The sequence below is a fragment of the Lepus europaeus genome, chromosome 4 (assembly GCF_033115175.1).
Source record: "Lepus europaeus isolate LE1 chromosome 4, mLepTim1.pri, whole genome shotgun sequence".
Taxonomy (NCBI): Eukaryota; Metazoa; Chordata; class Mammalia; order Lagomorpha; family Leporidae; genus Lepus; species Lepus europaeus.
The window spans coordinates 23,449,293-23,461,585 of record NC_084830.1 but is presented as its reverse complement, the minus strand read 5'-3'; the positions used below and the strand labels follow the sequence as shown (position 1 = coordinate 23,461,585).

The 12,293-nt window shown below is 44.0% G+C and overlaps 1 protein-coding gene across 1 annotated transcript in view; it reads left to right on the top strand.

Annotated features, from left to right (window-relative positions):
* Positions 1 to 2,551: 2,551 nt before the first annotated feature.
* Positions 2,552 to 12,293, top strand: part of MAL2 (mal, T cell differentiation protein 2) — a 33,501-nt gene continuing 23,759 nt past the window's right edge. The window contains exon 1 of the mRNA XM_062188071.1: positions 2,552 to 2,757. Coding sequence (XP_062044055.1) covers positions 2,629 to 2,757 — 129 coding nt within the window. The 5' untranslated portion in view covers positions 2,552 to 2,628. The remainder of the gene's footprint in view (positions 2,758 to 12,293) is intronic.

The following is a 12,293-nucleotide window of genomic DNA, read 5'->3' as shown; positions in this document are numbered from 1 at the left end:
GTTTCTGATCCAGTTCCCTGCTATGGTATCTGGGAAAGCAGCAGAAGATAGCTCAAGAACTTGGGTCCCTATCACCCACTAGGACACCCAGATGGAGTTCCAGGTTCCTGACTTCGGCTTGGTATAGCCCTGGCCACTGTGGCACTTGGGGAGTAAACCAGCAAAAGGAAGATTTACTTCTTTCTGCCTCTCCCTCTTGCAGTCTGTTTTACACAGAAATAAACGCACGATTTTAAAATAGCAGAACGGGGGCTGGTGCTGTGGCGTAGTGGGTAAAGCCGCCACCTGCAGTGCCGGCATCCCATATGGGGGCTGGTTCTAGTCCTGGCTGCTCCTCTTCCAATCCAGCTCTCTGCTATGGCCTGAGAAAGCAGTAGAAGATGGCCCAAGTACTTGGGCCCCTGCAGCCCTGTGGGAGACCTGGAGGAAGTTCCTGGCTCCTGGCTTTGGATTGGCACAACTCCGGCCATTGCAGCCAATTGGGGAGTGAACCAGCTGATGGAAGACCTCACTCTCTCTCTCTCTCTGCCTCTCCTTCTCTCTCTGTGTAACTCTGACTGTCAAATAAATAATAAATCTTTAAAAATAAATAAATAAAATGGCAAAATGATCATTGCCTGCCAATCAGGGACTAAACTCAGTAAGGCTCATTGATCAAACCAATCAAAGTAGAAAACTAAATTCTTTATTAAGTAAATGCCACATATTAAATCTCAGAAAGTAATGACTAAGAGGGAGAGATGATAGGAGGTATAAAGAAAGGTTTCACCCACACCCTGCTTTGTGGCTTTTACCCCGATGCCACCACCACACCTATGAGTTTCGATTATTAAAATAATGAGGTAACCACAACTTGCTGACTAATGTACAGAGATAACCACAGTTCCTCAAAGGCTAAACCTGAAAGACAAGAGTAAGATCCAGTCTGGAAAGTGTCTGACCGTGTCCACTAATATTTTTTCCAAATCAGACAATATGTATGTGTTGCTGTGTGCAGCTTTGTTGATCTTCAGCTGATCTTTGAGAAGATAAACCACATCTGCTTTGATTCACTTACAAAGCATTGACATTAAAAGCAGGAATAAAACGGAGATACATCTGGCAGGAGATCTAAACCACATATAGAATGCTTTAAAAAAAAAAAAAAACCTTTAAAGAGTTTTGGGGCAGGAATTTGGAGCAGCAATTAAGATCCTACTAGGGACCCTTGTACCACATATCAGAGTTTCTGGGTTCAGCTCCAGCTTCACTTCTGATTTTAGCTTCCCCTCCCTGGGGGTCAGCATAAAGGCTCAAGTAATCGGGCGCTTGCACCTGACGTGGGAAACCCAGATGGTGTTCATAGGGCTGGTTCCTTGTCCCCTGCCCTCATCATTGAAGGCATTTGGGTAGTGAAACAGCAGGTGGAGTGTTTTCTCTCTCTCTCTCTTGCTCTCGCTCTCGCTCTCTCCCCTTCTTTTGCTCTGTCTCTCAAATACATTTTTATATCTCTTTAAATGTTAAAAAGGAAAGAAGCCGGCGCCGTGGCTCAATAGGCTAATCCTCCGCCTTGCGGCGCTGGCACACTGGGTTCTAGTCCCGGTTGGGGTGCCGGATTCTGTCCCGGTTGCCCCTCTTCCAGTCCAGCTCTCTGCTGTGGCCCGGGAGTGCAGTGGAGGATGGCCCAAGTCCTTGGGCCCTGCACCCCATGGGAGACCAGGAGAAGCACCTGGCTCCTGCCTTCGGATCAGCGCGGTGCGCTGGCCACAGCGTGCCAGCCGTGGTGGCCATTGGAGGGTGAACCAACGGCAAAGGAAGACCTTTCTCTCTGTCTCTCTCTCTCACTGTCCACTCAGCCTGTCAAAAAAAAAAAAAAAAAAAAAAAGGAAAGAAGTCAGCTTCATACAGGTGAAATCAAGGATTAAATTGCTATGTGGAAAATACAACCTTCCTGGCAGCACCATGTACCTAAAGAATAGGGCTGTCCTACGCAGCTACCATTTGAGAAGCGTTTAATGTGTGCCAAGTTCTTTCCCCTTGCCCGCTGTGCCATCTGATGTGCACATCTATGTGGTAAATGCCCTCATCCTCATTTCCCTGGGGGGCTCCGTGCCTGCAAGCTTCACCTACAGCCAATCCGTGCTGGAGCTAAGACCCTTCTCGGTCCGTTCTAGAACACAGGCCCTTCATTTCTCAGGTGTGACTTACGACCTCGAGTTTGCCTCCTGAGTCATAGCCCCAATACCTGCTCTCCTGTCAAATTGTGGATTCTGGGCGCAACCGGGCTGTGAGACTCGGGGTGGAGGCGGAGCCGGGTGAGAACAGGTGGAAAGTAAGAACGACGTGGGGACGGGCGTTGGGAGACTCCGGGAAGCACTGGGCGCTGGCTCGCGGAGTGGCGGGGCAAGGAGAGCTGGGCAGTAAGGATGGTGCCAGGCGGCGGCCGCACCTGTGCGTGTGACCGCCTCGGGCGCCGGGCGGAGGTGCGCTCACCTGGGCCCACGTGACGGGGCGGGGCCTCGCTCGCGGAGGGCCACGCCCCCTCGCGCTCCGCGCACCCGGACCCCGCGGCCCGGAGCTGCGCCGGGAGGTGGAGGCGGGAGCGGGCGGCGGCGGCGGCGCGCGGAGACGCAGCAGCGGAGCGGCAGCATGTCGGCCGGAGGGCCAGTCCCGCCGCCCCCGAACCCCGCCGTGTCTTTCCCGGCACCCCGGGTCACCCTGCCCGCCGGCCTCGCCATCCTGCGGACCTACTCGGGTGCCTTCGTCTGCCTGGAGATTGTAAGTGGGGCAGCGGCGGCCGGGGTCGCGCCCGCGGGATAGGGCAGGCGGCGGCATCCTCGCCCGGCCTCGCCGGTCTCCACCTTTGAGCCCGCCCTCGGCCGCCTCCCGTTTGCCGAGGCCTTTCCCTGCGCCCCCTCCCGTGGTCCTCTGCATACCTGGCGCGGGCGCCCGGGCCCTTTCGCCTTGGCACCTGTTACGCCGGCACCTGTTTCCCCCGCCGGCCACGGAAATGGCCTCGGGAGAGGCGCAGGTGGACGGGCGGGGCGGAGGACTGGGGACCTGGAGAGAAAAGGGCTGTTTGGGCTTGGCAGGGGGCCAGCTTGGCTAGAATGGGAGCCGGGGATCTGAGTCTCGCCTGTTGCTAACCTGCCATTTTGTTGGGTGCTGCAAAGGTGTAAGCGATGACTGGGTGACCGGAGAGAGGACAAGAGCCCGCAGGGAGAGGAGGAGGAGGAGGGCTGATGACCTGGGCACGGTTCTCCCCCGCTCACCCTTGCCATCATTGGTGCCCTTTGGATTGGGGAAAGGACAGGGAGCAGAAGGCGGGGCAGGGAGAAGGGTGAGGTGTGCACGCCGCTCTTGGCGGTTCTTCATCTAGTGGGCGTGAGAACTGTGGCGGAAAGATGGGTGCGTGGTTGTCAGGTACTCCTCGGCCTGCCCCAGCACTTCCCCTTGCCTGCCTGCCTGCCTTCCTACAGGAATCCAGGCCTCAGCATACTTTGTTGGGCTCAAGGAAAGGTGGAGCCACCTGGCTTTTTCTTCCTGCTCTATTCACTTGAACTTTTTAAAAGGAATTTTATGGAGTTGGAAGCTTCTGAAGGTGGTTGTGGACAGGCAGGAATGTGCAAATATAAATTGGGCAATGGAGGTTGCATCACGCCTGAGAATGGCAAATAAAGAGTGAAATGTTAGCGAGGTCAGGCCTCTTCCACAGGCTGGTTTTGTTTGCTTGGTTTGGGGTTTTTGTCTCTCCCTTCACCCTCAGGTTGGAGTTTGCATAACCTGCATTTGGGTCACCTCAGTTTCGCTTTTGCGCTTGTGAGGCTGCGATGCCCTGTGAGCATTGTTTGTTTTGTTTTTCATGGTGTTGTACAAAGATGGTCACACCGCTCTACATTAAACTTAGCTAAGGTTTGAATCTGAAAGAAGTGACATCTCTGGCATCAGTAATTGGATCCTGACTGTGGGACTCGGAGAGGCTGGGTTGAGTCTAAGCCGGGTTCAGGAGCATCTGAATGCTTGAGATGAGACACTGGCATCTATTTAACAAAAGCAGAGAGACGGTGGCTGGCTTTGGGCTGGCTGCACGGCTATGTTCTGGGGAGGCAGATTTGATAGGTTCTGGGCTGCTTTTCCCCAACCTCCAGGTGTTTTCCTACCTCTTTTGGAAGTTTTTGCAGTATCTCTTTCTCTCTCTACCTGTACCAGAATTTACAGTTCGTTCACTTCAGTAGACTCACTCTCTAAACTTCCGTACTTTCTTGAGCTCATCCTAAGCAATAATATATGTGAAATCTTAAATTTGGTTTGCTGCTCTGTGTTTCTAATATTTCTCAAACATATTTATACATTTCCAGATGTATATATGTAAAGATACATATATTCAATGAAGGCTTTTCCATATGATGTCAAATCAAATACCATCTCAAGAACTATCTGTGGTCATCTCACTCTTTTGGAAACACTACCTAATTCTAAGGAGAAAAGGGGATGAAAGATGACTTATTCAATTTTCTCCTCTCTCTCTTTTGTTCTTTCTTTCTCCCTTTCAAATCTAGCCAAGTAGTTAGTGCCCAGCTCTCACTGTAGTTAATAACTTGACTAGTTTTAAAACTACTGTTGCCAGTCCAGACTAATTAAATCAAAATCCCTAGAGAAGCACCGAGAATTAGCAATTTTTTTTCTTTAATGAAAGTTTCCCTGAAGATTCTAATATACAGTCATGGCCTGGCATCACTGATGGAGTCCTCCATCAAGAATGTAGAGAACACAGCTCTTCTTGCAAATGTGAACTTCCTCCATTAAAACTTTTAGCACCTCACAGAAGGGATCCCAGACTCTCAAAAGTATCTGTTCTACCCTTTTTATTGTCTGTTACTGCAGTTTTCTTACCTGACATGTGTCTAGAACACTTACCTAGATAAAACAGCATCACTTCCACATGTGTTTTTAGTTTTAAAAACTAAAAAAGTGTTTTTTACTTTTTATGCCCAAACATTTTATAGGTTTAAATCTCTTTTTTAAAAGATTTATTTATTTTATATGAAAGTCAGAGTTACAGACAGAGAGAGAGAGAGAGAAAGAGAGAGAGAGAGAGATCTTCCATCCATTGATTCACTCCTCAGATGGCCATAATGGCTGGGGCTGGGCCAAGCCGAAGCAAGGAGCCAGGAGTTTCTTCAGTGTCTCCCACGTGGGTGTCAGGGGCCCAAGCACTTGGAACACCTTCTGCTGCTTTGCCAAGGGCATTAAATGGGAGCTGGATCTGAAGTGGAGCAGCCAGGACATGAACTGGCGTCCATATGGGGTGGCAGTGTCTCTATGCCACAATGCTGGACCTAGGTTTAAATTTTATGGGGCTTCTTGTACCTCTTTTACTTGAATATCAGTCTCCTTATCCCTTTACTCCCCCCCTCCCACACACACACCCTGCATACAAAGGGACCAAAATGTCCAGTGCACCTAGTGACTTTAGGGAAACAAGAGACCACATGGGAATCACACTGATTCCATCTTCGATCTCATCTTTCTGGAATGCTTGTTACTGGGTCATATGCCTTATATGGAGCAAAAACCAGTGTTGCCTTGTTGCCTTTCTGTCTAAAATGCTCACCTTGAACAGATGTGCAGATGGGATCTAAGTAAAAACCTTTAAAGCACTTTTGCTCACAACTTTTTCAACTTCCCTCTAATTTTCTGGTTACTTTAAAATGTTTGGATTGGCTCCTCTTCAGAAGTGCTTCACTCTGTAAATTAAATGCAAGAATCCTTAGCACAGTCCTAAGTAGTAAATACCAGGTAATTTGCACTCTGAAGGCCCATTTCTTTAGCCTCTGTCAGTGTTTCTGTACATTCCCAACTCTTTCTCAATTTTTACCTTCCATTCAAACACAGTTGTCTTCCACATTTCTTCATCTATGTGCTGTTGCCTACTGAAACTTAACATGTGAAAACTGTGTCCAGTGAAGATGGATTAGGCTATTGGTAGTTGACTAAGCTACTGAGACCATGATCTTGGAGTTCAGTTCTCACACTAACCAGTTAATTTTGTTCAAAGAGTCTGACCCCAAACCCCCTTTTTGTACTCCACTGACAATCGAAATAGAGTAAGTCATTTGTTGGGAGATAATAAAAAAGATATAAATAGCCTTCCAGACCAGGTTAAGCAATTTATAGTACCAGTTTCATAAGTGGAGAATATTACAACCTCACATGTATGGTATGTTTTTGTTTTTGTTTTTGAGATGGGCATGTTCCTGTCCAGTATATCTAACCTGGCATTCCTCTGGTTTTGCTCCTCAGCTCTACTTAACAACACATGCTTGCCACAGAGTTTAATACTAAGGTTGTATTCCAGAGTGAAGCCTTTTAGTTTAGGACAGAAAATATCACCTTCAAAAGGTATCATTTTCAAAATCTCTCATTCTTTCCTGAATGAATACTTTCTAAAGCACTCATCAGGTGCTTACTGAATACTAACTGTGAGCAAGGCACTCTTCTGGAACAGATATATGTACCTTTCATCACCTGAAAGCCCTTGTAACCTAGTTAAGAAGATATGCACAAATACAGCTGTTATTCAGGAAGAAAGAATGAAGTATGGGAAGTGAACTATAGCTAAAACATTACTGTTGGGCCAAAGAAGATATATAGGGCTCCTATTCCCAAGGAGACTATCTTGCAAAATGCCCAGGAAAGATGGAATATACAATATTAACCACAAAGAAAGACTAAAGCTCATTATTGAATTTAGCATGTTTCACATTGTTTGGGAAACTCTACCTTCCCTAGGTTATTCATTCATCTCTCTCTTTGTGGTAGATATTCTGGAATTCTTTTTCACTTGTATCTTCAGTGCTCTGGATTCTACAATAATGTTAATTTACTCAGCACATAATTAGGAACATACTATTTATCAGGTCTTCTTTTTTATGCCCTAGGACTATGATAACTACCATAGTTCTTTCCCTAAAAATAGTTCCTGTATGGTGGGGGCTACAGAACCAAGAAAGAATTATAATATTATACATGAAGTGCTAAAATAGGTTTATGAAAACTATTGTGGAAAAGCAGGGTGAAGAATATCTGCCTACTGGCCAGACAAGAAGTTTTAATTGTATGGTGAGTTTAGCCTTAAATGATGAAGTTCAGTAGACAAAAAAAGTGGGGAAGTGAATTCCAAGTAAAAGCAAGGGCATGTGCAAACCTTAGAAGAAAGAGTATGGCATAAAGATTCTGTTGTTTGTTGATGTTTTGACATGACTGGTAGGAATGTGGAAAGACATGGGGAAAAGCAGCAGACAGGATTCAGGTTGTAGTTTTCTGGGAAATGTTTGACCAAAGCATAGAATCCAAGGTGTCTATGATGGGGAACTCTTGCAGGACAGGAATAAACTTGATCAGATTTAGCAGTCTTTGAGTGGTGAAGTTTGCTTGTAAAGCAGAGATTGAAGGCAGGGAAATCAATTAGGAGGCTTACCAAAATAGTTTGAATGATGGCCGGTGAGAACCTGAAACAGGGCAAAAAACCAAGAGTACAAGAGGAGGGAGATTGGAGATTTTGGAGGTGAACCACATATGTCAAGTTTGACATGTGTTGAAATGATACTACACCCGGCTTAAATATGTTACTTGGAGGAGTTAACACAGAAGAGCAAACATTATAGGATGAATGAAGGGGAGAGAAGCAGGTACAGGAGAGAGATGCAGTCATGCAGCTCAGTCTGTGAAAGGGGTTCCTGGTAATTTTCAATGGAAAGCTTTGGCTCAAGACTGAATAACACATAATGTTCCAATGTATAGAGTTTTCTTTTCTTGGCTATGAAATAGATTTGAATGGACATTTTCTGTTTGCACTGGACAGATTTGCCTCTCTAAATAGCTTTTAATCCTGAAAGAGTTCTTTTGCCTCTAGGTTAAAAATCTTCACCTATATGAAAAGAGTTGCCAAATTTTCATGAGGAAAGATAAATCAGTGCCCTGCCACAGGTTATTGACAGCAATCATTTGCCTTGACTCACAGACCTGTAAAAATACAAAGAACTGAAAAAATGAAAACTTTAAACCAAGTTGCTAAAAAGACTAACATTGAGATACCAAGGAAAAGGTCAAGGAGAGATTTGTTTTTGTAAGGCCCAATAGAAATGTGTTTAGTTGTAAGGGCTGTGGACATGACATATCTCCATTGATATGGCCAAATAGAAAGTACTGTAGAATGACAAAGACAGGAACTGGGTTAGCCAACCCCAAATCATGCCCATGTAGTACTTAACAAACACTATTTAACTGTTCTGTAGTACAAACTGAAGAGTATGTGAAAATATTCTGCAGAAATTAGCTGGAATGAGAAAGGGTAGCTTTGGAGTAGGTAACCTCTTAAGTCTTGCTCAATTCTTAAAATACCATAATTCTTGTCCAGATATCTACAGTTTGACCTGAATTTCATAAGTGTCCTATTTTTAGATGAGAGGGCCATGTTCTTTCTGAGCCAGCCTATATGACACTCCTAACTTTTGTTTAATAGCTTTTAGAAGGAGGAGACAAAAAGAAAAGAGGCAATGATTTGTAGGGTTCTTGTGATATCAGAGCACTGGCATGCAGGAACATTCTTAAGTTACATGATAATTAGTTACCTGCAAATGTGGAAAGACGATTTTGAAAAATCAAAGGAAATTATGAACAAGAATTAAAGGTATCAAAACACATTTCTGGTCTCATCCATTTTAAGTTACTGTCAGCAGTTAAGGAAACTAATGAAAATCTGGGTAAGATGGGGGAAAGAAATAATCCTCATAGCACTCTCAAACATAGTTTTTAAAGCTTTCAAATATGTGGAACTAAAAATCAAAGCTTATTTTCATATAGGCCTCTCCTGTTTATCTGATTTATTGTGACTTATTAAGATTAGCCTTGTTTTCCTTTCCCTAATTCAAGCCAAAAACAAAAAGCAGATATACAAAAGCCTTACCCACTTGTGCCAGAACTAGTACAGGACTAGTCAGCATGGTTAAAGAGCAGATGGGTTTCATGTAGAGGGATAAAGGACAAGATTTATCCTGGTCAAAAGCCACAGTGGTAATTACAGTACTCATAGGCCATCTGGGAAAACCTGGGGTCCAAAGATTGAAAAATGGAGTATCATGAACTAGATTACCAGGATGTACCAATTATCACCAACTTTGAACCCCAACCTCCTGAGATCCTGTGGGAGGTGGTGAATGTTGCCAATAATAACTTAAAATTTAAGAAGTACATGTTCCTGCTTCAGTAGTCATCTTTCCTATTTCTGAACACCCATCATGTACCAGGGTATAGGCTGGGCTCCAGATAGCAGTGTGTTCCTAGCACCTCAAGCTGTATGTTAGAGCATCTCTTCTGGAACAATTTGTTACACATGCAATGTGTTAAGACAGTGTTAGTGACTGTGACCTCACAATCCAGTGAGGGCCAAGGTGTCTAAATCTGTGATTTCAGTCCATTTGTTCTGAATGCCATGGAGGATATATACATCAAGAACCATGGAAGCTTGGGGGGGGGGGGGGAGTGATATCCAGCATGGAAGACGTGGCTCCTGATTTTAGTTACCCAGCAAAACCTTTGGTGGCCACACGCTGCACAGAGTAGCATGGACAAATAAAACCAGTCCTCTGCCTGTGCAGGAGACAAAGTGCAGAAAGTGTGATAGGAAATGGGGCATTGCAGGGAGAAGGTGAGCTTAGGGAAGAGGGCAGCAGTATTCTTTAGTGTGGTTACCCTGGAGCTGCAGCTACATTGTGGTTTAATTCACCCTTTCCAGGGCTACTTTGTAAATACATCTACTGGTTATTGTATTGTGTTGATTGAATATGTTTCTGCCTTAACAAAAAAATCTTTTGGGGCCAACACTGATGGGCAGAAGGTTAGGCTGCTGCTTATGATGCTGACATCCCAGATCAGAAGCTTGTTCAAGCCCCAGCTGCTCTGCTTCCCATACAGCTCCCTACTAATGCACCCTGAAAAGCAGTAGTAGGAGATAGCCTGAGTACTTGGGTCTTTGCAAACCCATGTGGAAGGCTGGGATGGAGTTCCTGACTCCTAACTTCAGCATGGCCCATTTGTGGAGTGAACCAGCGGATGGTTCTCTCTCCCTCCCTCCCTCTCTCCCCTCTTTCTTTCTCTCCCCCCCCCTTTCAAATACATAAATAATCTTTTTTAAAATTTTCAAAATATACATTGGCTGTAAAATGGAATTAATGGTAGGTAATCCTTTTTTCTAGGTGCTGTATTTATGAACATGTTAAATTATTCTATGACTATATCTCATGTGTGAAGTAACTCAACAATTAAGCATCCATTCGAATATGGGGAGTTGACAAGTAAATAAATTATTCTGAACTTTTGTAGGACCAGAAACCCCATTGTGATTCAGATGAGTTATGCACTGTGTCCTCCAAAAACTGCATATTCACTTACCTATCCAATTTTATATGATTTTAGAGAAACAAGGAAAATGAATAGAAACACTGTTTTAGATTGAACACAAAACCCTGAGAGAGACAAACAAACTTAATGCTAAAGACATGACTCTGGAAAGCCAATTGCCGGATTCAAATCCCAGATCTAACATTTTTTAACTGTGTAACTAAAGACAGGTTATTAATGAATCTATATCTCAATTAATTTATCTAGAAAGTAGAATAAGGTTAATTATCTCTCAGAGTTTGTAAGGATTAACTTGGCACAAATGAGAGCCTTACAGCAGTGCTTGGAATGTAAGAGCTTGGTAAATGTTAGCTAATATTTCTGTTATCATCATTAGCTTCATGCAACCTCTTATGCAAACGAGCTCTGTAAACCAAACTTAGAAATGATTTTTCTTTTCTGTTTTCCTCTGAGCTTATTGGTGGTTCATTTTTGCTGCAATCAAATGATGGAATGTCAATGTGTAGATAATAGGAAGTTTAGAAAGGAAAGATATATGCTATATACAGACAGTTTTAATAATTAAATGTTTTTCTTTAGAGGTAATCTAACCATCTTTTTTCTCTTCATATTCTCTTAGCCTTTTCCTACTGTCATTCCAAACATTAACCAAAATAAGTCAGGAATTAGCCTGTTTACTTAGTGCAATAATAATAAGGGTATATGAAGATGGAGTTGTCAAATTAGTTTGAAAATTATTAGCTAAGATTCAGAGTGTGTGCCTAAAAGTAGATTACTGGGGGCCAGCACTGTGGAGTAGTGGGTAAAGCCACCACCTGTCATGCCTGCATTCCATATGGGTGCCGGTTCAAGTCCCAGCTGCTCCGTTTCAGATCCAGCTCCCTGACAATGTTCCTGGGAAAGCAGCAGAAGATGGCCCAAGTGCTTGGGCCCTTGCACCGATGTGAGAGACCTAGAAGAAGCTCCTGGCTCCTGGCTAAAGCCTAGTCCCACCCTAGGCATTGTAGCTATTTGGGGAGTGAACAAAAAGATGAAAGATCTCTTTCTCTCCCTCTCTCTGTAGCTCTGAATTTCAAATAGACAAATCTTTAAAGGAAGGAAATAAAAACAAATAATTTTCAAAAACCAGATTATTAGGCAAAAGTGACATTTGAAAAGAATAAGGAAATTTGCAAAAGGAGTCCTTTGGGGATGTAAACAGACTAAATAGGTGAGAAGTGAAGTCTGTCATCCTTGCAACCAGAATTGCAAGAGTTGCTGCTTGCTAAATACCATGTCTTCCCATGGGGCCATGTATTTTTCCCATTTCACAGTTTCTAGAGAAAACATGCTTGAACTCCAACTCTGAGGCTTAAAGTTAGTGTGGTTGGTGAGTGAATAATTCTGTGGTTTTCTTATGGAAGGGATTCAGCAAAGTCATATCCTTGTGGTCTGCAGAGACCAAACTAAAGTGACAAGTTTATGTTAAACCACAAAATAAGATCCGTTGTTTTAGGCTTAGGCAGCAGTTGAATAGCTGCAACTCAGAATATATTAGGGTACTTCTGGTGGAGCTAAGGTTAGTCTAAGAAGATAGAGGGTAACTGAGTCACAAAGAAAAACTGATGTCAACTTTTGGAGGTTCTAGGATGTTTCTAGCTATGTATAACCTGGTTGCAGTGTGGTCTGCTTGTTAGAGTTTCAGATTTGGAATCATGAGTACTGACTTGGTTCCTTGAAGAAATCTCAAACTGAGGTGCATTTGGTGTTTTATACATAATTATCAGGTTCTTAGGATACCAGGGTCTGAAGGAAAAGTGGTAGACAAGAAGTCAGAATGTAGACTCAAATGAAACATGGCATTCCTAATCCTTTCTTCAATGTGTTCATAGCCCGCATTTGCTGTGACACTT